We start from the raw sequence: 25425 nt of genomic DNA on the forward strand, positions 1-25425 counted from the left end.
CACTACACTTCATCATTTGCCAGCCCAGAGCAAAGAGGTTTTACACCTATCCAGACTTGCTAGCTGGTTAAAACAGATGATCACTTCTGGATTTTTTCTTTCTGACTGCAGAAACATGGCTTAAAGGGCAGGGCAGGAACAAATGTAAAAATTCAAAAAGGTGTTTTGCTGCCATAGGGTAATAATAATAAAAGCTTTGCGAATACGTGAAAGCAAGTTGGATTCTAACCAGCATCCCATGCGAAGTAGGGAAGCAAAACTGAAATGAGTCATTCAAGCAGCAAAAAGACTCTCTTTGAATAGTCCAATTGCACCTCAAGTTCACAATGTTCAATATTAGAAACATGGGATGTAGTGGTGGACAACTGAAGCAAATAACCAAAGTCCCAATGACCCTTTATCCTTAACTTGTAAGGAAAGCAAAAAGATACAGAGGTTGATGAAAATGATTACTGAGGTTGAGAATGTAATTTTCACAATTCTAAAGCTATGAGTTACAAAATAATTATTGGCACAAAGAGCCATGTAACCTTAACTGCTGTTGTATAATACCAGTTCTGATGGAGTCAATAAATACAGCTCACTCACTGTACATGGTCCAACTGCAGTAAACCCACTGATACAAATTAGCTTCCTTCCAACACTACAGCCTATAAACATACATGCACTCTGCAATGGTTGACTTTTTATTGCCTAACTAAATCAGTAACAGAAAGCTGAGCAAATCTGCAGCCTGGAAATGAAGGATCCACTTTAATTTGATCTAAAGTTCCTTAAATCTCTTATTTGTAGGAACTATAGTATGCATTTCACAAATCTTAAAGAATGAAAGCATCACTTGTGCAATGACAGACTGTGCTTAATACATGAATGAAACCTAGAAATACTGAAACTAAATCCATTAATCTGCTTTCTAGCAAAGCAGGTAAGCAGACTTATTGTTGATTATTCTCTATGTAACTGTAATTCAATCCCAAATTGATAAATTTTCTTTCAAAAATAGACAAACACCTGATGAGTCCTCCAAAAATTGGAAGAGCACATGGAAAATACAAGATTCATTATTCAGAGTATTGAGTAAACCAGCAAGCACCAGCAGGAAGAAAATTCTAAGTTCACACTACCATTTATAACAGGGATAACAGCCTCAACACATTTTCTCCCATCTCAGGACTGGTGACACTACCCTCAGAGTTCCTGTATTTTGTTTGAATTCTGCTTTGTGGGATTCAATGTCCTGCAGTGCAAAAATCAATATGCATGTTCCACCTGCTGCTCACTCTTTACTGCACCGCTAAAGTTGCATCATCTATTCAGGGCGATGTTGGATGTTTTAGAAAACCTTATGAAAGGTTATAAATGCTCTGACTTACAAAAGCTTTCACCTGGCTTCTGACATCATGTCTGATTTTCACATCTATAATTACCTGTAAAAGCAACTCACCAACTTACCTAAGTACATCATCAGAGGACATCCAGTCCACTAATCAGATCTTTATGTAGATAAATTTGTGAAATTTATGTACAAGAAAAACTTAAATGATAAATCAGGTTAAAAACAATCTTAAAAATACGTAAAATAGTATCAGTGAAAATAAACTATTACACTGTCTATGCCATTAGTCATTGGTAACATAATAACAAAAAGCCGTATTGATTTAATAATATGCTGCTTCCCAGAACAAATATTGTTCCACTTCTGCAAGAAGTTTCATTTTAAAGTAAAAGCTTGTTGGCCTGTGGCTCAGTCATCCAGGTGGGACACCCAGCGATTCCTAATTCTTGCCTTTTGATCTCTCAAGCTCTAGATGGTTGTACCATTGTAAACCTCAGTCTGGAAAAGCTAGTTCACTGAGCCTTTCAATGTGTTAGCACAAATCCTCCAGAGAATAAGCACATTTCGAGGTTTTTTTTCAAGCACGCTTTGATTTCAGCCATAGATTAGTTTTTCTGAGCTTTTTTTTCTTTTTTTTTTTTTTTTTTTAATCAGTAGGAAAAAAAAAGTCTTTAAAAAAAAAGGGGAGGGGGGGACGACGACACATCTCAAAATACTCCTGCATGACAAAATGTAGAAAATCAATCCCATTTCCTTCTCAGCATCACCCGCCCTCAGCTGCAACTTCCTCAGTAAAACAGCAGGGAGGTGAAAGCCTCTAAAACAGAAGGTTTTATTATAAAAATTGATGCTTTCAGTATCCTTAGCAAAGAACATCTAACACCAAAACAGAGATGGGTGCTATATTTTAATATTAATGAAATAGTATCAAATAAGGACATTCCAGATCTACTTTCTTTGTAAGGGGGGAAATATTGCAGTTTGACTATTCCAACAGATCTGTTACCACAGCATTGTGAAATTTATAAAGATATGATAGTTTTGGGTTGGATTTTTTTCTTCCAACAAAACACAAATATTCTGAAAGATCCAAGTAAATCTACTGTATAGTTCTAAAGCATTGTTTTAAGGAAAATGGAAAATGATACCATTTGATATGATACTACATGAAAATGGTGGAAAATGATACTACATGAAACCATCAGAAAATAAAAGACATGTAAAGAGGTTTATCTTGTCTCTAGTTTAAAGAAAAGTGAAGTATAAAATAACAGAAATGTTAAGATCACAAGAATCTTCTCAAGGCTAAAAGCTGAACTTCCTTCCAATGAAGGTAAGTTCATATCACCAGTTATCAGGCAAGGGCCTATACCATGACCTGTCAAACTAAAGTTCAAGATAAATCCAGGATCTATTCTAGCATGAGTTGCACAAAAAAGTTTATGAGAAAATAGCACAGCAGGATTAGAAATTGCCTGAGTACCTGCTATTCAACACAGGTCAGAATTTGAGCACTGATTAGTTTATGCTGCTACACGGATAACGGATGAGTACCGAGAGGATTTCAGAAAAATAAAATGTTGCAAGAGTATGGGTCAGGGCAAACTTCAGCAAAGGTGATTTCTTTTTTTCAGTGACCCTGGCACCAGGAATTTGAAATTGATTCTCAGGTCTGTTCAGCCTGTATAAGACTATTAAAGCTGTACCGGGAGCTACTTGTCCAGTACAACTGAATTCCTCTAAACACCTCTCTCCATAGCTTGGAACATGGCTGAACTTAAGTATTGTATTCAGTGAGACACAAAGGACAAAATTTATGTGATTAAATGAAACAGCAGCAGTTATCAGCTGTGGACTCCCTAGCCAATGGAGAGCTAAGCAGTATGGCCAGTAAAATTAGGACGATTCACTTCATCCTGCAGTTGATTGAAATTACACAGATGAACCACAGCCTAAAGGGCCTGGTTTTCTACTGTTTATAAAGAGAGCCTCAGTAGACAGAGGCCACAGAATCACAGCTGTGCTAGATGGATGCCATCCGCACAATCAGAGCACACAATATCAGTTCAGCAATAGGAGAGTCAACCCAGGGTGGGAAAGTGCTTGAAGCACCATCCTAGGACTCACTGTCATTAAGAATGGGGTTGGAGGGCACAAGGAGGGGGTGGGGGAAGTGAGCAGGTGGAGGAGTAACAGTTCTGCACGTTTCCAACCCCTTAAATATTTTTGGGGGTCAAGATGGCCCCCCATAGAGCAAATTTAAGCCTACTATCAACAAAGTTGCTAAAAGCAATTGAAATAACATCTTCACCCATACAATATGTTCTGGCATTACCAGGATGGAGATCACCTGCCTACAAACTGATCAGAAAGAAAAAGATCTACTTCCTTAAGAGGAGACAGTAGACTTGTGCTAGAACTTTCTGTGATGATTAGCTGGTGATCTAAGAATAAGAGATTAATGTTATCTCTTCCAAAATTTCAAAGGAGAAAAATTAGTCACAAGAGACCTGGGAAGAGGTGAAGGGCAGAGTCCCAGACAGAAAAAAAGTGAAGAACAAACCAACAGAGAGAAGGGCAAGGTCATATGCAAGAAGAAACAAGGATATTTTCACGTGTTGTTAGATCACAATTCCCTAGGGAGAAAAAAATAGTTGTTTATAAACAATGAGCCACCAGTTTTAGAACCAATGTTTGCATGTTCACATAGTTTTACATACTAATTTTCATACTGAAGACACATCTTTAAGACAACCCAGTACAATGTTAGTAATGCTTTACTATCAATGCTTGGCTGAGCCTTCCAATACATTTTTTAGCATAATGAAGGAAGGTAATCTGTTGGTACCTAAAGCAGATGAATGCAGTAGTAAAGATGAAACAATAAAATTATTCAGAAAGATTACAGTGGAACAGGTAAGTGACCAATTTTATCTAAAATCTTACTGAAACATGAAGTGGGATTTCTTATATACTAAGTGCTGAAACTGAGACTTAATTACACTGTCAAATCTAGGAGGACCAGAAGTAGATTAAACTTTGGATACTTCTACATAGCGATCAGACACTGTAGTGCAAAGGAAAATTAGATGATCATAACTAATCTAAGTTTTAATTAAACTTTAAAAGCAGACAGGTTTTACGCTGCCCACAAGGGAGAAAAAGCTGAGTTCCACTGAGATGGGTTCAAGTGTATCTTCCTTATTTCTGAATTTAATTTAGTATCCAGCCTTTCTAATGTTATTCTCAGCTTAAAGAACATTCTCCCATTTTAAGCAATTCACATTGAAGGCTACATTTTTATTTACTGACTGGTGGAATCACCTCACAGGTTGATAAGATGGTAGTAAGAAGTTTTCAGTTTCAAAGAACATTTTGATTTTAAATTCAAATTCAGTGTATTGCTCTCTGAGCATTCAGTGCCCTCTGCTCAAGCCTGCAGGCAGTGTCCAAACAAAGTTTGCTTTGATGGGAGGGAAAAGGAAGAATATTTTATCATTGTCTCTCCCACATATATGCAAACATATGCTAATGCCCAGTCTTGCAGAGAGTTTCCAATGAAGATTGGTGGTAATGTCAGAGCTGTAACTCAAAACATAAGATAATGCATTTTCTTTCCTATGTAGGGCTGATTGACTTATTCATTATGATTTCATTAGGTGGTGAGTTTAACCCTTCTTCTATTTATAAATTGTTTCCAATTCATTTCTGACTTCTGTAAAAGTATTCATTATTCATAAATACTTTATAAAGTGTTTAGGTGAACGATTTTAAACTTAATGAATTTTTTAATCTCTGTTTATTTTTCCACTGGGAGTGACTGGCCCAAGTCACATAGAAACCAACCTTAGCAAATACTTCCAGTGCATGGTGATCCTTATTAAAGTTAGTATATGTGGAATTTTTTTCTGAAATAAGGATAAATATAATAAGCCTATCAGGTTAGAAATTTATGGATTATGACTAACAAATATTGTTTGAAGAGTCGACGTATTATTCTTTAAAGAAGAAAAGTCCAAACTTTTAAAATTTTGCCTTTTCAGAGGAAAAACTCCAGGAAATATCAGAAGGAGACTGAGGGGGAAGAAGCCCAAGGGGTCACTTAGCACAAACTGTATTGCACCAACCCTCCTCCTTCTTACCTCCTAGGTAAGAAGAGGTTGTTAGCACCCCATACATGAACATGCTGTATGGAAAAAGCGCTTGTTGGAGCAGCAAGCAACCTGGAGGAGATAGAGAGGTTGGGAGTCTGAAGGCGGGGATGCTGTGTAGCACCTACCCCAGAGAAAAGTGAAGATACAGGAGGGCTCTGTATGCTGAGTGACAAGCTCAGGTCTCTGCACAGGAACAAACTGCCATTTTTGTTTGACGTATGCTAAGTCAAACAGAGGAAGAATATTCAAAGCCTTCCTAAAAGATTGGAGACACTTCAGTTAAATATTTAGTGCAGGTCTGTGCAAGGCTTAATCAGGAATTACGCAGCAATAGGAATAACAGACTAAAAAGGGGAGGGGGGAAGTCCTTTTTGCAATTTTATGACTGTGAGAAGCTGCAAAAGAACTGAGCAATGGACAAGTGTTGGAGGGATAGTCTGATTTTATTATCATGAACTGCACTATCTATCCATGACCATAAACACATGTACAGGCAAAACAATCAGAAACTCGTGAAATGCAGTGAGTGTTAGCTAAGAATCAGCATGAGATAAAACTGAAGTGAGATTAAAAAGGAGATTTATTATCACCCAGCCTTTGCAGGAAACTGCTACATTTGTCAGAATCATTCTGCCAAAGCTGCAAGGTAAAGAATTAAAACATCTTAAGCAAAAAAAAAAAAAAAAAAACCCCACAAGTATATATATATTCTCTATAGCAAAGGGAAAAAAAGAACTTTTGTGGGAATTCATACGGATTACTAAAACAAAGTAAAGCTTCAATCATACTATTGTGTACTGTGAGGGACATAGGGACATGATCTACCTATTGAGGTTTCGTATGAATAAGATTAAAATCATGATTTTGAACAAGTAAGCTTAAATGTTTCAGAATTCAGAGTACCTATTATAAAGCTAAAAATATGTCAAACACTAGGTGTCATTAAGAGTTGATATCTTAAAAGAATGTGAGGCCATGTAGAGATAAAAGCTGCAGATAAGGAAATGTAATGAATACAGAAATAGAAAAGGGAAACAAATTCCCTAGTAATAAATAAATAAGAAAAAAAAGATAAAAAAGTCTTATGTCGAAATATAAATGTGCTATAATTATAGATTAATGGTACAAAATGGCATAATTAGTTGGGATATGATATATCGTTATTCACAGTTTCCAAAAGTAGCGTTATTAGAGAATACAGCAGCTAAAGAAGTAATCTCATGCTTGAATTGGTATTTGCTGACATTCCAAGTGTGGGAACACTTGGTAATGAACCGCAATTTGATTGCTGTGTTTTCAAGTGTGTTTTAAAAACATATGTACTCATATCACTTCAAGCCCAGTATATGCCCAGTCCAATGGTCCTATGGAAGGTGTTAATTTTTTTTAGATGATGTAAGAGAATAAGAATGAAGTTAGAGCTGCATTTGATATCATTAACAGAGCAGCATGTTAATGAATAACCGAAATAAATACAAAGACTTTCTGCTGCTAAGCTGTTTCTCAGTCTAATGCTGAGAATAAGGCCATCCAGAGGAAGCCTGGCGAGCTTGCTTAGTGAAGTCCAACAGGAACAAGAAAAGACATCTTTAGTTTCTTCCACAGATGGAAGAAACAGAGACAGTCTTCAAATTTCAAAGATCAGAAAGAGAACAAACTGTGGAAGAGCCAGCACAGACAGCTTCATGGAAAAGACTAAGCATTAATGCAGCGGTTAAAATCCATGAGGTGCCTCAGAGAACTTCAAAACAAAGGAGGGAAGGCAGGAACTGATCGACAGCTCTTGATATTTGCATTATATTATCACTAATTTCTATGTTTCCTCTGGAAGAAGAGCCGTAAAGTTATCTGGGCCACAAAGAACTTGATACATCTTGATCCCAGCTGGCAATTGTCTCTGCTAGTTGACAGAAACATGACACAAAGGAGACATGCAGACCTTTTCTCCTTTCTATCAAACATGTTGGTTAATGTGTAATTTTATCAAAAACACAAGTAAAAGCTCTGATTGATCATTCTTTTTAAACAAAAGGATGCTATTGGGATGACATACACATCTTTCAAAAAAAGCAATATTCAAATTATTCAAATGAAACTAAATATATATTAAAATAGTCATCTTCCATACTTCCTAATCTTTCCCACAATACATAGGATCTGTTTTGTTCCTATAATATTTTTTTGTAATGCAAATACATTCTTGAAAAATACCAATTTCCTGAAAAGAACATTTTTCACAAATGTCCTATATGACAAAGATCAAGTCAATGACATATCAGATTGTGCCTGATAAGCAGAGTAGACATACAAAGAACCAAATAGAAAAATGTCTGTAATATTTTGTTGTATGCTGTGCAACATACAGGTGTTCAAAAAAGGATTTCAAAAAGGTATTCTTTCTGCTGCTTTAAAATAAATCTTTTTTGCTTTTTCTGAAACTTAGTTTTCTGAAGTTCCATCTAGGTCTTTGAAAACTAAAAAATATCACTGAGGTTTTAGTACTTTAACAAAGGCAGGAATTTTTTTGCAACCTTTTCAGTGTGTTATTGTCCATTGAGCCAAAGAGTTAAGGCAGCGTGACAGTGATACCAGGAGAAGGTAAATCTGTCCAGTCCCAACTGAGTTCCTCCAGTGTAGCATGTCATGAGGTTTATGCTTCAATTCCTGGGTTCAGCAGCCATCTAGGAGAAGAATTTGCTCTGTACACAGATGTCTGGAGCAAGCTGATGCCAGGGAAATCTGATGTAAACGCACTGCTCTTTTCAAGTAAAACTTTTTTTTTTTTTCCTTTCCTGAAGGCCAAAAGAAGAGTTTGCCTTCCTTTATATCGATGTTTGAATTTAAAGAAAAACCTGCTTTCTCCTACCTCTCCTGGTTTCAGCTTTCTATGTAACTCCATAATGATGTGCAAGAACTGCATTATTCCTTTTAAGTTTATTTCAAAACCAAGCTTAAAAGGTTTACTTTCAAGTCTGTTACCTTCGTTGCAGTAACAAAAGATACTTTTTCTTGAAAAATAGTCCTGACTGAAATATTTAGCAACTGTTTTGGAATTCACAAGGTGCATGTGACAAGTCACATTCATTTCAATTTTCAAGTTAACTGCAAATCATTTTAGTTTTTAAAACAATTGCTGTAACAGTATAAACTTTTTCCTAGTAAAGTTCTATTAATCATCTTAAACTTAGCTGGTTAGAATTAATTTAGCACAGATATTTTTCCCTCCCTGGCAAGAGCTTCCTGGGTTGCAAAGAACACAAACAAGATGGAAAAAAGTGCTAGTTTTTTCAAATGGTCTGTAAATCTGTTGCCTATTTCCACAGCCCGTGAGCCTCTCCAGAATATCTTGCCGACTTGATCTAAATGAATTTAAGTGTATCCTACTCCTTTTGGTTTTCTTAATAACACTGTTGATAACTGAATATCTTAAGCAGGACTTTCTTCATCGTAGTGTGAAAGAAATTGTTTTCTTTGAAAGCAGAGTTTTGAACAAGAAGGTGCTATAGCAAAAATTAAATAGCAACAAGTATACTCAGGAATCATTTAGTAATGACTGCAACTTACATAAACAAAACATTTATCTGATTTGTTTTTTGAATAATACCATTCAAAGTGACAACAGCTGTAAGTTAGTTAAAATTTAAGTAAAGCAAAAGACAGAAGCTAAGCTATCAATTATTAGAAACCATGCACATTAGGCTAATACACAGTGTCTTGTCAAACTGTGTGGGCAAATGTCCGTGGGGCATACAGCAAACACAAAAACATGACTTCTAGTTCAGAACCATATGGCACCAAGCACATAACACCACAAAGGTACAAATGCTGCAAAAATGCTTCTGTATGCTTGAACTGTCCTTACATTTTTTTTCCCTAAACAGGCACAGTGGCCACTCCCAGAGACAGAATCCCAAGTCAGATGGGCATTTGTTGTAGCCCTGAGCAATACCCTTGTTCTGATGTCTTTAAGGAAGTACGTCCTCCAGACTGCATCTCCTGAGCAACTTGTAAGACTCACTGCTACAGCAGCTACACCTTCACAGAGATAGGAGATAGTACCATTTTACAGGTAGTCTGAATCACTGGTTAGAAACTATTCTATGAAACAAATGTAAATCCCTCTTGGAATAAGCAAGTTGAGAAATACTGCTGTTCTCTCTTATTATTGCTTATATTGATATTTCAAGTACCATTTATGTATTCATGCTTGAGTTACAATGTACCATGATTAGTCTTCCTATCTCATTTTCCATGCTTCTAGTCTTATAGACCAACCATCAGCATGAAACTGTTTCGACAATCTTGCTAATAATCTTAGTGATGAGATCATTTTGCCTTCACAATAATATTGTTAGGACAAGAAGAAAATAAAACATTTTATTGTCTATTTAATCCCTTTAAGTGAAAAAAGTGTTTTGTGCATTTTAGCTCAAATAGGGAAGTGCACAGATGATTCATCATTCTGGGCATATTCCAAGAAGAATCTTCTCCCAAGCTGGACAAGATACAGAAGACTACTCATTCACCTCTCTATGCTGATAGTGCCTTCATTTCCCTTCTCCAATGATTTACTCCTATCTAAATAGCAACCTTTTGATTGCACTGTTTACCAGACAATGAGAAATGTTCCAACTCCTCATAAATTATAAACACTAGAAACTTCAGAAAGTGATTCATCATGTTTCAGCAGCTGTGAGAAGAGCTTTTCCCATATAGTCACACTTATAAAAACCCAATCTTCAGAAAATCATCTTCATGAAGGGTATTTTGAAAGATTTGACTGACTCAAAGGACAGCATGAGTGAAAATACCATGAACAACGGCATTTGAATTCTAACAGATCATTTCTATGTAGGAAACTGTCTAATATTCCAAAGCATTTATTTCAATGACCAACCTACTAGTAGGTAGCGTAGACAAAGATAGACCCAATGTGCAATGAAGACATAAAACCTACATCATTATGAAACCTGAATTCAATTTTAGTCAAAATTCTTTATTAAACAGATTATAATCCAGTGTGTCACTCATGTAAGCCTCTGTTGTATGCTTCTGTATTGAAGTAAACATTTTGAGCTTGCAGAATCACAAATTATATTTGCTCTTCTCATCATGTTGTCCTTTGGTTTATAGCACCTGACCATACAATCTTTCATTTGGATCATGATTCAAATATAGGCATCACTTAGTAGTGATCAACAAATACAAGACAAATTTTATGAGGCTTTTTATTTTTTATTTTTTTTTTTAATTTTATGGAAATAGATGTCAACAGACTATTGCAGGGAAAAAAAAGATAAAAAAGAAGATAGGAAGACATCAGTAATACTGCAAGAAGACATCAAGAAGGAAACAAAAACGAAAAATGAAGTTATATTAGAAAAATTACTAAATAAGAACCTAGAAAACCACTCAAGGTAATAACCTCCAAAATATCTGGCTCTTAACTGTATATGCATCTAATAAAAATAGAAAGTGTTCAATATAAATGTTACTGAAAGTTTTGCTTACTGTAAGACCTTCTATGTAGTCTTCTAAGAGAAAATATCAGGAAGTGGAACCAGCCAGTACTCTTTTGGAGAGGACAAGAAGAATGGGGTATTACATAGTTAAAGAAAATAAGACCTCTAAAAAAGTGAAGCCCTTTCTTGAGGTTACCTGAAACATTTATTTGATCTTGACAATGTCTTGTTTATCTATACTGCAGAAAAGTTACAATCTTTTGCACACAATTTGCAGGAGAACTGCATTAACTGTGCAAGTGACCATCACAGCCAGAAAACATGACCTAGGGGCTGGATGTATTACCTCTGATAGCACTTGCAAACAGCAGAGTCTGAGCAACATGATGTCAGTAATCCATTAATCTGATAGTCCATATTGATTCTACTCCTTCCAAATGTCTGTCCTCACTAAACACTTCAGAATTTGCCAAGGATACAGAGTTTAAAAAAAAAGGGGGAAAAGAAAAAGAAAAAAAAGTTATCACACCAATCATTTTAACACGATCATTCTAGCATTCCATTATCTTTTACAGATATATTTAAGATTCTCTTCACTGGGATACCCACAGGCCACAAAAAAATGCTTGCAAAAGCTTTACATCAGTTCAAAGCATATACACGTTTTGTATGCACCTCTAAATGCCAGGAGTAAAGAAAGATAAAAGCAAAAGTGTTTAATTCTCCACCACAGTTTCAGTCTGTGTGTTCTCTGTCATTCTCTTGCCATGAAAAAGTACAAGACAAGTTCAAATTTCAATGACCATGTTTCTTTAAAAGGAGCATTCAGCAGTTTATTGCAACAGATACATCCAGGGAGGTTGGTTACTGATAATAGAGGTCCTAGGAAGGGTTGGTTTATTGGTCAGAGAGTCACTTAGTAGGGGGAGATCACATCAATTCAGTTGAACTAACCAAAATCTTATGGGAGGGAGGAAGATGGAGACAGGCAAGTGTCTTCAGATGGCCTGGGGTATTCCATCTGTCTCTTAATGTGCCCCTTCAGAAGGGCAGAGCTCTCTTGCAGGTCTCTTACCTCTGACATCTCCACGGAGGAAGTTTTACTAGAACTCATCAACAGTACTCAGGCAATGTAAATGAGAGCTGCTGCCCAAATGAGTGTGATCAATTTAGATACCAATTTAGGTGTCCTGGTGCAATGAATTTGGCCCCCCTCCCTCGTTCACTATATTCAAACAGCAAGTAGATACTAGCTTTTCAACTCACACAATGTTGCCCTGATGAAACAGTGTTTTCATAAATTTTCTTGAGTAACTTAGCCTTTGGAAAATGACAAATGAGAGAGAGACAGAAGTACTGTTCACATATAACGTAATCAGCCAGGAGTTACTACAATCAAGTTTTGCTGAGTTTGCTCCATTTGGATGGGCTGCTGGACAGGAATTAAATGCCTGAATATTCTTTGAATCCTCTAAATCAGTGGTTTCCAAACCAGAAGTCCAGCCTCTAAGCATAGTCATGAACTTCCAAGAAGCCAATTTTCTTCTCATAATTAAACGAGCATCATACTAACACAACATTATTAGTTTGTAATTGAGATTGTACTTGGAAAATATTTGGGAACAAACACCCACACAGATGATGCAAGTGCAAAACTAACCATTACAACAATCTTCTTGGAACAATTCAGATTACAAAGATTTCTTGGTCCTGCGGCTAGCTACAACAGAGGGTTATTCTTGTACTAGTACCTAAAAAGTTTGATCACCTTATTGGCTTTCACTTTATCCAAATTTTGATTTGTTAGTTCAAGTCATGCCATTCAGAAGCTAGAACATCCTTTCTGGCTTTGGAAAGAGCACAGAGATTAACTTCAGAAATCTGAATGAAAATTAGAAGGAATAGAGTAGATGCAGCTTGTAATGAAATCAGAGCAGTTCTACTTATCTGAATTCATTAGAAAGTTAAGAACTGCTTCTAGCTATTTGGAAGTTGTGTGTTTTCTGCCCGTGCATCCTGAAATATGCTGTGGTGCATAAGTATACATGGCAAATTATTTTTCTTTCTTGCTGGTTTATTTATATGACATCAGCATTCACAGATGTTAAAATTTTACTGTATAGCATGTCAGACACAGACATGCACTACGTAGGGAGGAAGCACCTCTTCCAAAATTGCTTGACCGAGTCCTTGATGCAGATTCAGTGAGTTAGAAGGCTTTTTACTTTTATAAAGTCTGCACTACCAGGCCTGAAACACATCATGTTGGAAAACTTCTGAAGACATCACCTCAGAGGGAGTACAAAATAATTGTAAACCCCAGTGCAACTAGCCCTCCTCCAGAGTTTTTACTATACCTCTCTGTGAGAGCTTCTCCAGGATGATCCTTAGGCGCTGAAGAACAGGGGGTGAAATGTCATATCTATAGATATCTAATACTGGCACTCGCTGACATCTCCCAAATAGTCCATCTGCAAGAGAGAGGAAAAAAAAAAAAAAAAAATAACAAAAAAAGGAAAAATATACATTTTGTTTTCTGAGAGGAAGAACTGCGTGATGAGATGCGCATTTCCAGTGTATTCTAATTATATACTGAAGGAACCTTTTAAAAGACACTTTAAAAAGCTATCAAAGGACTACTGAAGTCATGAGACAGGGTATTTTCTATAGAAATAAATAAATACCAGGAAGAGTATTAGTTGGAAGATTCTATAGTACAAATTATGCATAGAGTTTATTTTATAAAGTAATTTCAGACTTCTGCCTCCCAAACTTTTTAATGTGAAACTTCTTTACTGACAATTCAATGGGAAAAATCATAATGTTGAGAACCTACTATGTTGCAGATTCAAAGTGCAGCATCCAGAAATATAAATATTAATTTGCAGAAACTATGAGGATTTTCTGAAACATTTTTTAATGCAGGATCTGTGTGTTAGGCATTGGCAAATGAGAACTGAATCCGTAATGGCTAGTAAAGGCTCATTTCAAGAAGTACCCCCTAATGAATGGAATAAAAGAAATCTGCTCACAGAACAATGAGATATTAATGTGGCCTAATTTATTTAGCTCCATTCCATTTGTCTAAAATGACAGACTCTTCTCATCAATGTCTTTTCAAATCACACCTTCTAATTAATTTAGCTTCTTATTAGTCTTTATTTAGAGAATTGTTCATTTTGAGACAAGCTTCCTGTGTATGTGTGGGAGGAACAGGGAGTTCAAACATTCAAATTACCTTTCTCTCTTTCATACAAAAGACTAATTCAGAGCCTAGGTGCTTCACATACAATCTGACCATCTGCAATTCTAGGCCTCTGAGAAAGAAAGTGGTTTCATTTATTGTTCAAAACAGTTCTCTTCTATATAGTGATCCAAAGGAAGCAATTTAAATGCAACAAGTTTAATTAGCAAAATATTCTACTGCAGTACTAGTTTTAACACAGTAATTACTTCTGCTCTGATATCACATCTATGCTCAAAAAGGATAGCTACATCAGATTAGCAGAAAATAACGGTAAGTATTAATTTGCAAACGTCCATTACTTTCTCTGCTACTTCACAGAGCTAAAAGACTACAAATGGGAACTACTGGCCCAGCTGTTCACTAAACACAAATAATGGCATAAAAGAAAATAAACCAATCCAGGATGCAGAAAAAAGGCATTATGAGCCTACACTGTTAAACACAAATACCTCATTGAAATTAGCCAACTTTTTCTTTCTGTGCCTTTCCAATCCTCCTGTCACTTACAACTGCCAAATTAAGTTAATCCAAATTAAAATCTTACCTCTCAGTCTAATTTTGTTATTGGAAACTAGGTTTAATTTAGAAACCGCATACACAGATCTGGTTTGGTTTTTCGCCATATAATGTATAATGCAGCCTAAGAGAGGATTAAAATATTCATCTCTGTTTAAAAACCTGTTGCAGTTGGAAATAAGCAAAAAACATAAATATCAGTCACTTGTAAACCGATGGATAACAGGAATAAATAAGGCTCCGATTCAGAAAGGAATAGAAGAACATGTCTGTTTAAGAACAAGATTGTTCAAAATGAAACACAACTTGAAATAGCCAGCTCTATTTTGGAATACCAGCATTACTGGCTACAAATAATTAGGAGGAAAATTTATGTTCACATAAACAACTAATATTCCATAATATTTTAAAGATAATGTACCTCATAAAAAAATTATAAGCTTAGTTTAGAGTTCAGAAAAGCATACACATTCAGCACAAATTGAAGTTTTTTGTATTAAGTATCATTTAAAGATATCTCTACGGATGCAAAAGCTAATTGACTCACAAACTCTAAAAGAGACCTAACCTTTTTTTCTAAACCAGGAGTTTTCAGAAACCTTTAGCCCACTGCCTTTGAATAGAACAAAACCTATTTAAATTCTAAAATTAACAATTAGCACATGAGTCTGAGCTGCATTATACAATCTATCCAAAAACACTGGGACTGCTTGGGGAGAAACCGCAAGTTACTTTGGCTTTTGTACTTGAAATATGGGCATAATAAGCTTTGAAGAGGCTGCAATCACCAATAGTGCTCTGCTCAGCTCAAAGCAGTACTAGGAGAGTACAGAAGGAGTAGTATGCCCCAAGGAGCAGTGGGCAAATACCACCTCTTAAAATACAGAGGGTCTTTATAGTAGGGATTACAGCTGGACTGGAGTTGTGCAAATAGTAGCTTTCATAGTTCACTGCAGTAGTAGGGTTTTTTTAAAAAAAGTAGGAATTTTCCTAGGTTTTTCTGTTTCTTGACAGGGGTGGGGAGTGGTTTGTTTGCTTTTCATTTTTTGATTGCAAGGTTTCTGTGGCAAGGTTTAAAATCTGAAAAATTAAATTGAGCTTAAGCATTCAATTTTAAGGGTACCTTTTAGTTAAATCTTCTTAAAATTACATGGATTGGGGAGGGGTGGGAAGCAAGGGAGAGACATTTTACCAAAAAAAAAAAAAAAAAAAAAAGAAAAAGAAAATTTTAGAAGTTTCCCCTCTTTTTCTTTCTAGATATCTATTTGGCAGATATGGCCAAAATTCAGAAATGGTTTTGGTCCAGCACCAACCTCATTTTCACTTAAATTACAGCTAATACTTAAAAACTGTCCAGCTTAGTCTGCCATGAACTGTCCAAACCCGGTGATCTTTACAGCGAGTAAATACATGGTGCGTCTTTCCAGACCAGCTGCACTCACTCTGGCGTAGGGCAATATTGGGCTGTTGCAGTGTGTTTAGGTCAGAGTACCCTGTCCTCCACATGTGACCTCTAACAGCCTCCAACAAGCGAATTGCCCAAAGTTGTCGTGAAGGACAAAGGAAAATGGAAAAGCTCCCAGATTTCACAGTAAATGTCATACAGCAGAGGGAAGTTAAAATCATGAGTGATGCTTTAATAACCACCATCCACTGTATGCCCGTAGCTGTTATGAGTGTGTTCACACTGAACTTTGATTAAAATTGTATTCCGAGAAGGAATGTAATATTCAAAAGACATCTGCTCTTTACACATGCCCAGAATGAGAGAAGGTTGAGACAACTGATTAGTGTACACATATAGTTGCTATTAAAGTGTTACTGTTTCTAATCATTAGCAAAAAGTAGCATCTGAAATTTCCATAATATCATAAGTTATACTTAGACCTGGAAACATCTGCATTAACAGCATGGTAATATTGACTTTTAGATGGTTTCTACATTCATTTCCAAAGACGAGACTAAAATAGAAGAATAATATACCCAAGGAGACAGTGAGATACTTCTTCATGTATTTGGCTATTTTGCTAATAGGTTTAATATCTGAGAAAAAATGCAAGCATAAATTTTTACAAGCTGCTACTTAAAGTCTTTAATTTTGACAAATACATATCACAAAATTCAATGCTAAGATTAAAAGACACAAATTCAACGTAACCCAGGTGCCCAATGAGATCTCAAATAGTGGCAGATGAACCTCTTTTATTACAGACAACACCCTGGAGCAAATACATGTATTTACACTGAATATTTATCAACATCTAGTGAAAAAAATCACAACTGATAGATTAAACCGTGAACAAGTCAAAACACAAGTTCCGAAAGAGTGATTTTTGAGAGAGGTTTAGAAGCAAATACAATGGATGGAAAATTCCCATCTTTATTATTATTGCCCATTTGCCATGAATTAGAAGGTATTTATGACCTCTATTACCTGAGGAAGGAAGCACCACATTACATTCACAACTAACTCAAGGTTCTGAATTAAGTAAAAGGAGAGCACAAAAGCTATAGTTTTAAACAGTTTTGAAGAGTTGATTGCACCAGCATGTTCACTTGGTAAGGAAGACAGGCATCATGTGCTTAACAAGTACTAAAAATCTTTGGAAACTTGCACTGAGTGACCACCTTCACCTTGAAGGCAGAACTATTTGTGGGCAGCTGATTCAAACAATTCTTCTTAAGTAGTGTTTCCTACAAAAAACAAGAAAAACCCCAGTGTATAATAAGCTGTCCTTGGGCAGAGAAACATATCCCACCTTGGAACCACTGAGTATGGCTAATCTGGCAATTGAAACTAAGATGTATACAAGACTTAGCACAGTTTTGAACAATACCAGCAAAGAATGAGTTCTTGTTGAGTGTATTTTGCTACTGAACAAAGCTACTGAACAATGAGGACTGGTGGAGACACTGGAGTTTGTCTTCAGGCTGATGAAAGCTTGACAAATGTAAAATAGAAGAATTAAAATTCTGCAGTAATTAACTATTTAAATGCAGTATTAGTTATTATTTAGTATTAGTTATTATGTTAGTATTATTTAGATTAGTATGTAATTATTTAAAATTCTGATGTAATTAATTATTCCCTGCATGTAGATGCAGGGAAATTTTTGCATGGTGCTGACAAGTGACCTTTGAGAAGGAGCCTTCAAGCAGATGCTCTGAAGCACCAAATTCTACTCTTCAAACTTCCTGTAGCAGCCAGAAAGGAAGAGACTCTCCAGTGACAGTATTCGCATACATGGGTTGACCAATGCTTCAGCTTCCTTGCCGTAATTACCCAACAATTGTTAAAAAATAATAAAGTAGAGCTTTGCATAAAACACAAGTTTTGCCCCAAATTGCAGGCATCATGCAAAAGTCCAGAGACCCAGCAGTGTGTCAAATGGCATCTGCTGCTGGATCATTTGTGCTCTTGCAGTTACAGAGAACTTCTACTATTGTTTCTGCAGAGCTTTCAGTGGGCATCACTCTTCAGGAACTTAACCTTCTGTAAGAAAAGTATTCTTTCTTCTCACTAAATATGGACATACTCCAAACTCTTCACACCAGCTATTGGCTTAAGGTGCTGTAAGGTCCAAGAGTAGTCCAAGATTCATGAAAAGGCCAGTGCTTGATGTCTTAAAACCCACAGTTAGAGCCTGAGTTGCCTACTGGAAAGATTAAATCATTTTTTAATGGAAAGCATACTATTTGCATCCTAAAAGTCTCATGATACAGTAATTAAGGTCACGGATGTTAAGGAGATTGTTAAAGTATTTTACTCTCCTCTCCCTGCTATTTCTTTCCAGTACAGTGCTTGTTTTCAAAATTCTTACTAAAAAAAAAAAAAAAAAAAAAAAAAGTTACCATTCCTTGAAGAGGACATGAAATTGCATACTTGGAGGGTTATTTCAGAAGATATTGTCCACAGAACCACATTCAACATTTACAAGTAAACTCGTCAGCAAACAGCATATTTTTAATATTGCATTTATTAAAAAAAATTTGTCCATTATTTATACCTCTACTTTTAAATTCTCTTTCCAAGTGAGGTAGAGAGCATAAAGATAGAGCAACAGTGGCTTCTACAGTGCCATTTCTCATACAATGTTTTGAAAATATTACTCTAATGCTTTCAAACAGCAAATCCTTACAAGTCTCACTGCAGCAGTTCATCAGAAAAGCTGCTGCTTGCAATCACGGTTAACTGCATCGCAAACCTGCAGCGCTCCACAGAGAATGCAGCCTTCCTAGGAGGCAATCTCCCCGTGTTAAACTTTTAAAAGCTTTTTACCATTTTCTTTTGCTTATCTCTGGGCAGCCTCAGTAGTCCTTGGTTAGTTCCCTTGCAGAGCAGTAACAGTGGCATCTAGTGGAGAGTTCCATGCTCAGGGATCAGTCCTGGAGCACGCACTGTTCACCACCTATGTTTATTGCTTTCACATCCATTTGACTTCATCTGGAATACACAGCTACGCAGCTACAGCCACCTCAGTCCAGCCCTTCCTTCCCTATCCTAGTGGCTGACAGGTACGTGGAAGTTTTTAAGGCAGTTATTTAAAATCGAGAAACATAATAAAAATTAAAATTAAAAAAAGCTAGGATATTTGTTTCTAGAAGGAATGCATTATAAGACAAGTAAGCAAAGTGCACACAGATTGGTTTAAAAAGAGTATGTGGGCGTATTCTGCTTTTGCTAGTGTGTAAGCAATAAGTAAGTCACAGAATCATAGAATGGTTAGGGTTGGAAAGGACCTTAAGATCATCTAATCCTCAACTGGAAACAAAACACCAAGCATAGTTTTTGTAGAATTATGTAAGATGTTCTAAACACGAACTATTTTCTCTACCCAACAAGAAAATACCATGCAGTGGATATTCTTACCAACAGCCCACTAAATAAATACAGTCTTCCTCAGCTACTAAATAAACTGCTGTCTGGAAGGCAAAGGTAACTGTAAATTCTACTGAAAGCCAGACCACCTAACTGTTCTATAAAAAGACTTTAACAAGATTTAATGCCTTTCCTCACCTCTTTGGACACAGATATTTAAGGAAAGACGTGGATGGCTGGTCTACTTTCAAGCAAAAACCCGAAAACCCCAAAACCTGAAACCCCAGAATATTTCTGCTCATTGGAAGAACTGGATAGCATGTTGGTGATTATGCAAGTGATCATATTAGAAGATAAAGGTTCACATTAACAACAGCATTAGTTAGCTGTTGAGCAAACACTGTGATAGGGCTGGGATTTGCCAGGCTCCAAATCATCCCAAGGCACGTCTGTGAGCAAATAGCTCCTCTGGGGTCTACAGTCCCCTTGTCTCAAGGAGTAATTATGACAGCAAGTTCTGGAGGACTCTGTTCTTCCTTCACAAAAAAAACAAACCAAAAACCCACAACCAAAAACCCCACAAACAAACAAACAAACAAAAAAAAACCCCAACAAAAAACCAAAAGCAGATAACTTTAAACAAAAGGGAACAATTTTCAGGAACTATTTCTGTACTAACCTGCTAATTTAAGTGGTGGATTGTACGGTCCCAAAATATTACAAACACTTTCACTCGAAAGGTTTTTTAAAGTTACAACAGAAATATGTAAATTGTAAAGAAAGCAACTAAAAAAATCCTGTTCTCTCTCAAGTACAGCAAAAGGAGGGAAGGAAAGGACCATGAAAAAGCTAGCTACAGTTTAACAAAGCAAGGGCAGAGCAGGCTCGCCATGAAAAGAAGTGCTGTCCGCTTCCAAAAAGCCCCTAAGTTATTCAGCTAATAGAATGAGAGGTCCAGATTTCAATGCCTACTTTCTGCAATTCAGAGCAGAGAAATGAACCTCAGTCTTAATAGGCTGTACGTGGGCCTCCCACCCACAGAAATAATGGTCATGCCTTGGGAGGAAAGGGCAGGAAGGAGTTTAGGGAAAGGAAAAAGTAGAGATCAAATGAAAGCAAATCTTAAATTTTTGCTGCTAGAGCTAACGTTCAAGTTGAATAACACTTGCATAACTTGGTACTTCTTACAGAACCAAACGTGATTTTTCCACAGCCCAGGTAACTATGTGGAATGAAAGCTACATTTCTGGCTCAGTGATGACGACAAGAAAAGATGACAAAGCAGTGACTGAATCAACATCTTCCACATCCAGATGACCATTACAGAAACCACCTGCCTCTAATTTTGATCACAGAGACCAATCCAGACTTAAAAAAAAACCTCTGAGGGAAAAAAAAACCCCCAACAAAAAAACGAAAAACAAAAAACAAAACACAAAACCACAAAACCACACAAAAAACCCAAGAAGCTCTAGTTGTAATATGTTAATAGGAATTTTCTAAGCAAAACTACATATTCAATATTAGTTGTGGTGTCTCTAAGAAAAAAGAGCTTGCAATCAAAATCATCTGAGCAGCAACTCCTTTTTTACTCAATACTAAAGAGAAAAGGGCAGAAAGAATTAAACATATAAATCCTCCTCTGGGAGGAAAAATACTTTAAATTCAAGTATAAGTGAAGTATTAGTAGGCTTACAATAAAGCTATCTCTTTTTCTTCAGCATATTGAGGCATTGGACTACAAGATTAACATGTAAGTTTATACTTTACATTGCTATCTCATTAGTCAGAAATCTGGGCCACGTACCACCCATCTAGAAAAAGATTTATTTTTTTCCCCCCGAAGACAGACAGAATACAGCACCAAATTCTGACCGTATCATTACTGGAAATATACAAATAAACCAGAGAAGTTCAGAGAAAAAGGAAATAAAGGAAGTAGCCACATAGATCCTTAAGCATTGAACGAACTGATTCTTCATGGGAAAGACTAAAAGTTTAGGCAACCTGGTTGATTAATTATTTATGACATTATTGGGAGAAATGGAGTGAAAAGACAAAAATGAACACTCTGAATCAGAACAAGTTTCAAGCAGGGAGAAACTATTCTGAAGCTGTTCAACTCTCTCCTGGAAGAGTAATGGAGCTCCTATTGCTTGCACTGTTTAAAATTAAGCTGGAGCAATGAGGAATGATGAAACATGAACAATTCTTTTTTTTTTTTTTTTTTTTTTACTCAATATGCATTCGTGAACAGAGGTTACTGGAGGGACTGAGAATTTATTTATGGAAGCAATGAGATGCAAATATACTAATGCTTATTTATGCACACTAATTTTCCAAGTATCACTGAGATGTACTTCAGTCACTTCAAGGATCCCCATTACATTTTCGGTTGGTGCCAAGAACCACTTTGGTGCTGGCAATGCCTTCACTGTGTGATCAGACTGTAGAAGTTCCTGCATCTGTATTCCCAAGGCAAAAATAACTCTGCAAGGGAACATGTTCAGAAAAATGGATTTCTGCATTAATTTTCATTTTGTATTAAAAACAAAGTAGTGAAAGTTTTAACTTGTGCTGTCTAGGTGCCAAGAGCTTGTATTTTAAGAGTTAATTATTCCAGGTTTGCAGGAGACAGTGTTCTCGTGAAAACATGACTAATGACCATTCCATTCATATTCATCAGATGCAATATCGAATACTTAGAGCAAGCTTGGTTTATTTCTGACCTTTGCCAGACTTGAAGCTTTCTAGATCTTTGCAGGACAATATTTATTGAGACAGCAGATTACTTTTGTAATCTGAGCAACTGAATTTATTCCTAAATGGAACTGACTTCAGGCGTGCATGAAATTATAGTAATAAAGATCTCCATCTTGTTCCCTAGCTGCAAATTATTAAAAAAATTATGGAAAATTATGTTATGCCAACCTTAACATCAGCAGAAATCTTAAATGCATTCCTTTATGAAGGGGAGGGAAAACCCTTATAAACTAGGATAACTTCATAGAATGCTGTACCCTGTGGACTTATTAAAACTGCTTGGAGCTATCTCAGAAATCTCAGCACCTTGCTTGAATATGAAATATCAGTGTGCCTATACAAGCCATGGCACATCAAGCTGCCTCTGGCAGTTTACGCATGGGCACTGTAACAGCAGAGAACCTCACCTCAAACTTTGACAGAGGAATGCTAACAGTTTCTGCTGAACAGTCTGGAGACCATGAAAAATCTGACAGTTTTCAAGAAAATTGTGTTTTAAAATAGCTAAATGTGATGTTACATACCTAGGACTACCTATCAGAAGCTGCGTCCAGAGAAACTACTTCTATCACAGTGAATTAGAGGTCCAGACACAGCTGCTTCCCCACGGTGTGACAGAGACTGAGCACCGCCTGTAGCTTTGCTAATGGCAATAGGTGAAGGGCATGAGAAATTACAGCCCTCCTTGCTTGATTCAGACCCCAGCGTTCAGTCTGAGACAATACCAAGGAAAAAGCACTAACAAGGTTTGTGGACATATGAACACGACTGCTATAAGTTGGAATAAGGAGGTGACATCATTCAGTATGCAGCACCGATGAGGTCAGCATGGGAATACAGAGTTTTGGTGTCTGAATTTTAAAATGAATGCTAAATTTTCGAAAAGACGCTGAAAGAAGGAAAAGAGATTATTTACGGGCTGGAAAAAGCTCCACGGTGAAATGCCTTTTCCAGCACAGAAGTCTTCAGAATAGAGGATGATCTTTTTTTGCTATAAGTAAGCCCGCAGACAGATGAAATGATATGGAACAGAAACCTGGAACAGGACTGGGAGCAGTTTCAGAAGTACTTAATTCTCCTCAGTTGTGTGTGCTACAGTTCATGACTTTTAAGTCTTGCAATGTCTGAAATTATGATAAGAATTGATATGAAAAGCTAGATTTTTCTGCTTTTGCAATGGGTACAGAGACACCCCCCCAATGCATGTGAAATGTGCAACCCCAAATTGCTTCCTTTTTTATTCACAGAATACATACAGCTGAGATAAAATATTTAACATTTGAGCATACTTATAATGTGTTTTTTTTAAATACTGTATAAAATTAAAAGCCATTATTTAAGTGGAGTGCTGGGGCGGAATTTAACTGCTCACAGCCTTAGATCCCCCAGCAATATGAGTGGCTAAGTACAGAAGTTATATACTCAGCATATATACTTCTTAAAATAAGACAGAATAAATAAGAATAATTTTGAACAAAGTATTCATGCTAGAAAAGAAAGAAATAACAGTTCATCAAAGATGCAAAATAAAAAATTTGAAAGATAGAACTACAGGATTAGCAAAATAACCCACTGAAATAAAATTTTACTAATGAGTGCCTTATTGTACCTTTCTAAATTTCTCCCTCATACTATATTGCTTATGAGGTGTCAGACTCTTACTTGGGATAATAAAACTACAAAGCAAATAGTATACCTGTTTATTGTCTCCTCTTATATGCCAGCTTAATGCTCTTCCAGGCAGAAACCATCACTTTTTTTTAGCATGCTTTGGTAGACCTAACAAAAAGGACTGCAATACTAACTGAAGGAAAATGCCTCTAACCAAAATTGATTATTCTGAAGCTTCTGCTGGATTATTGAAAATAGCAACACACATTTAAATAACATCACTGAATTTATGTCACTTATGAGATGGGTAATTATTCACCCAGATCTCTCCACAAAGACTACTTTTCTGAAGTGTGTCACCTCAGAGTTTCACTCTTCTGCCAGTGCTTTGCCATTCCGCCTTTATTCAACCGGCCCAGCCTACGCTCCTTTTCAGGCCAATAGAAAAGCTTGCAAAGGGCCAGCAGCTCCAGCATGGTGGTACAGACATCACTGAAGACCTCTCCAAAGGCAAAAACAGAAACAGAACTGCACTTAATAATAAAAGCAAAGGGATAAACAAACATTTTAAAAATGTTAGAGGAAAAAGAAATGTGAATGTTGAGGAAGGAAAAAGCCACCAGCTTCTATTCCTAGCCATATTTCAGCTCTAATTTTCCAGTCAATAAATTGCTTCTGTAATGAAATGTAATGTGGATATACCAAAACTAGAAAGATTTCCAAGCCATGTACAGATATAAACAGGTACAACATCCAGACATTTTTGTTTAATCTACAAAGGCATGAACCAAAATAGTCAATTTTTATCTTTTAATCCAACTTCTGCATACCTAGTAGCTGCAGTAATTTTACAGTGTATTTCATTTATTTCTTCAGTGTGAGTAAGAACAGGAGCCAGAGCCTGTTAAAAATACTTGCTGGTATTTTCAGTGTTTAAGAATGGACAATGTAGGAACAGGACATCTCATTTCTCTTGCATCTGGAGCATCACCCTCACAAATAAAAACATTCACCCTGAAGCCAAGAATGGACAGTCCAGAAAACAACCTGAAAATTTTAATAAATTCAAGCTTTTAAAGGCAGCACCCTAAGTCTTTTGCACAAACTTCATTTGCTGCAAAGTTCATATTCTGCCTAAACCACTGACTGCTGTCATATTTGGTGCAACTTGTTATGGGTGGAAAGATAAGCAGCAGGGCAGCAAAAAGAGGAGGTTTATCTATGGCAGCTAATCTCCTCAATCAACAGCACTCAGCTCTGCTTAACAGCCGTTGCCAAGTAACGGGGACCAGCTTTTCTTATCGGCTTCATAATGTTTCATTGACTATTCAGACTAGAATAGAAAGCTGTGACACTCAGGGTTATAAGCAGCACAAAATGAAAATGGCATATTATGTGGTATGAAGAAGAGAAATCTTTTAGCCCTCACCTTATCTGGACAGTGACTGTTACTCAGGGAAAAAAAAAAAAAAAAATCATCTATCATTTTCTGCTTGGCTTATTTTAATATCACAAAA

The 25425-nt window shown here is 36.4% G+C and overlaps 1 protein-coding gene across 1 annotated transcript in view; it reads right to left on the reverse strand.

The window, feature by feature from the left end:
• The window catches only part of PTPRN2 (protein tyrosine phosphatase receptor type N2), a 590472-nt gene that overhangs the window by 477216 nt on the left and 87831 nt on the right, over window positions 1-25425 (reverse strand). Inside the window, exon 3 of the mRNA XM_030483611.1 lies at window positions 13310-13423. Within this exon, the coding sequence (XP_030339471.1) occupies window positions 13310-13423 (114 nt within the window). The remainder of the gene's footprint in view (window positions 1-13309; window positions 13424-25425) is intronic.

This window comes from Strigops habroptila, chromosome 1 (assembly GCF_004027225.2).
Source record: "Strigops habroptila isolate Jane chromosome 1, bStrHab1.2.pri, whole genome shotgun sequence".
Lineage (NCBI taxonomy): Eukaryota > Metazoa > Chordata > Aves > Psittaciformes > Psittacidae > Strigops > Strigops habroptila.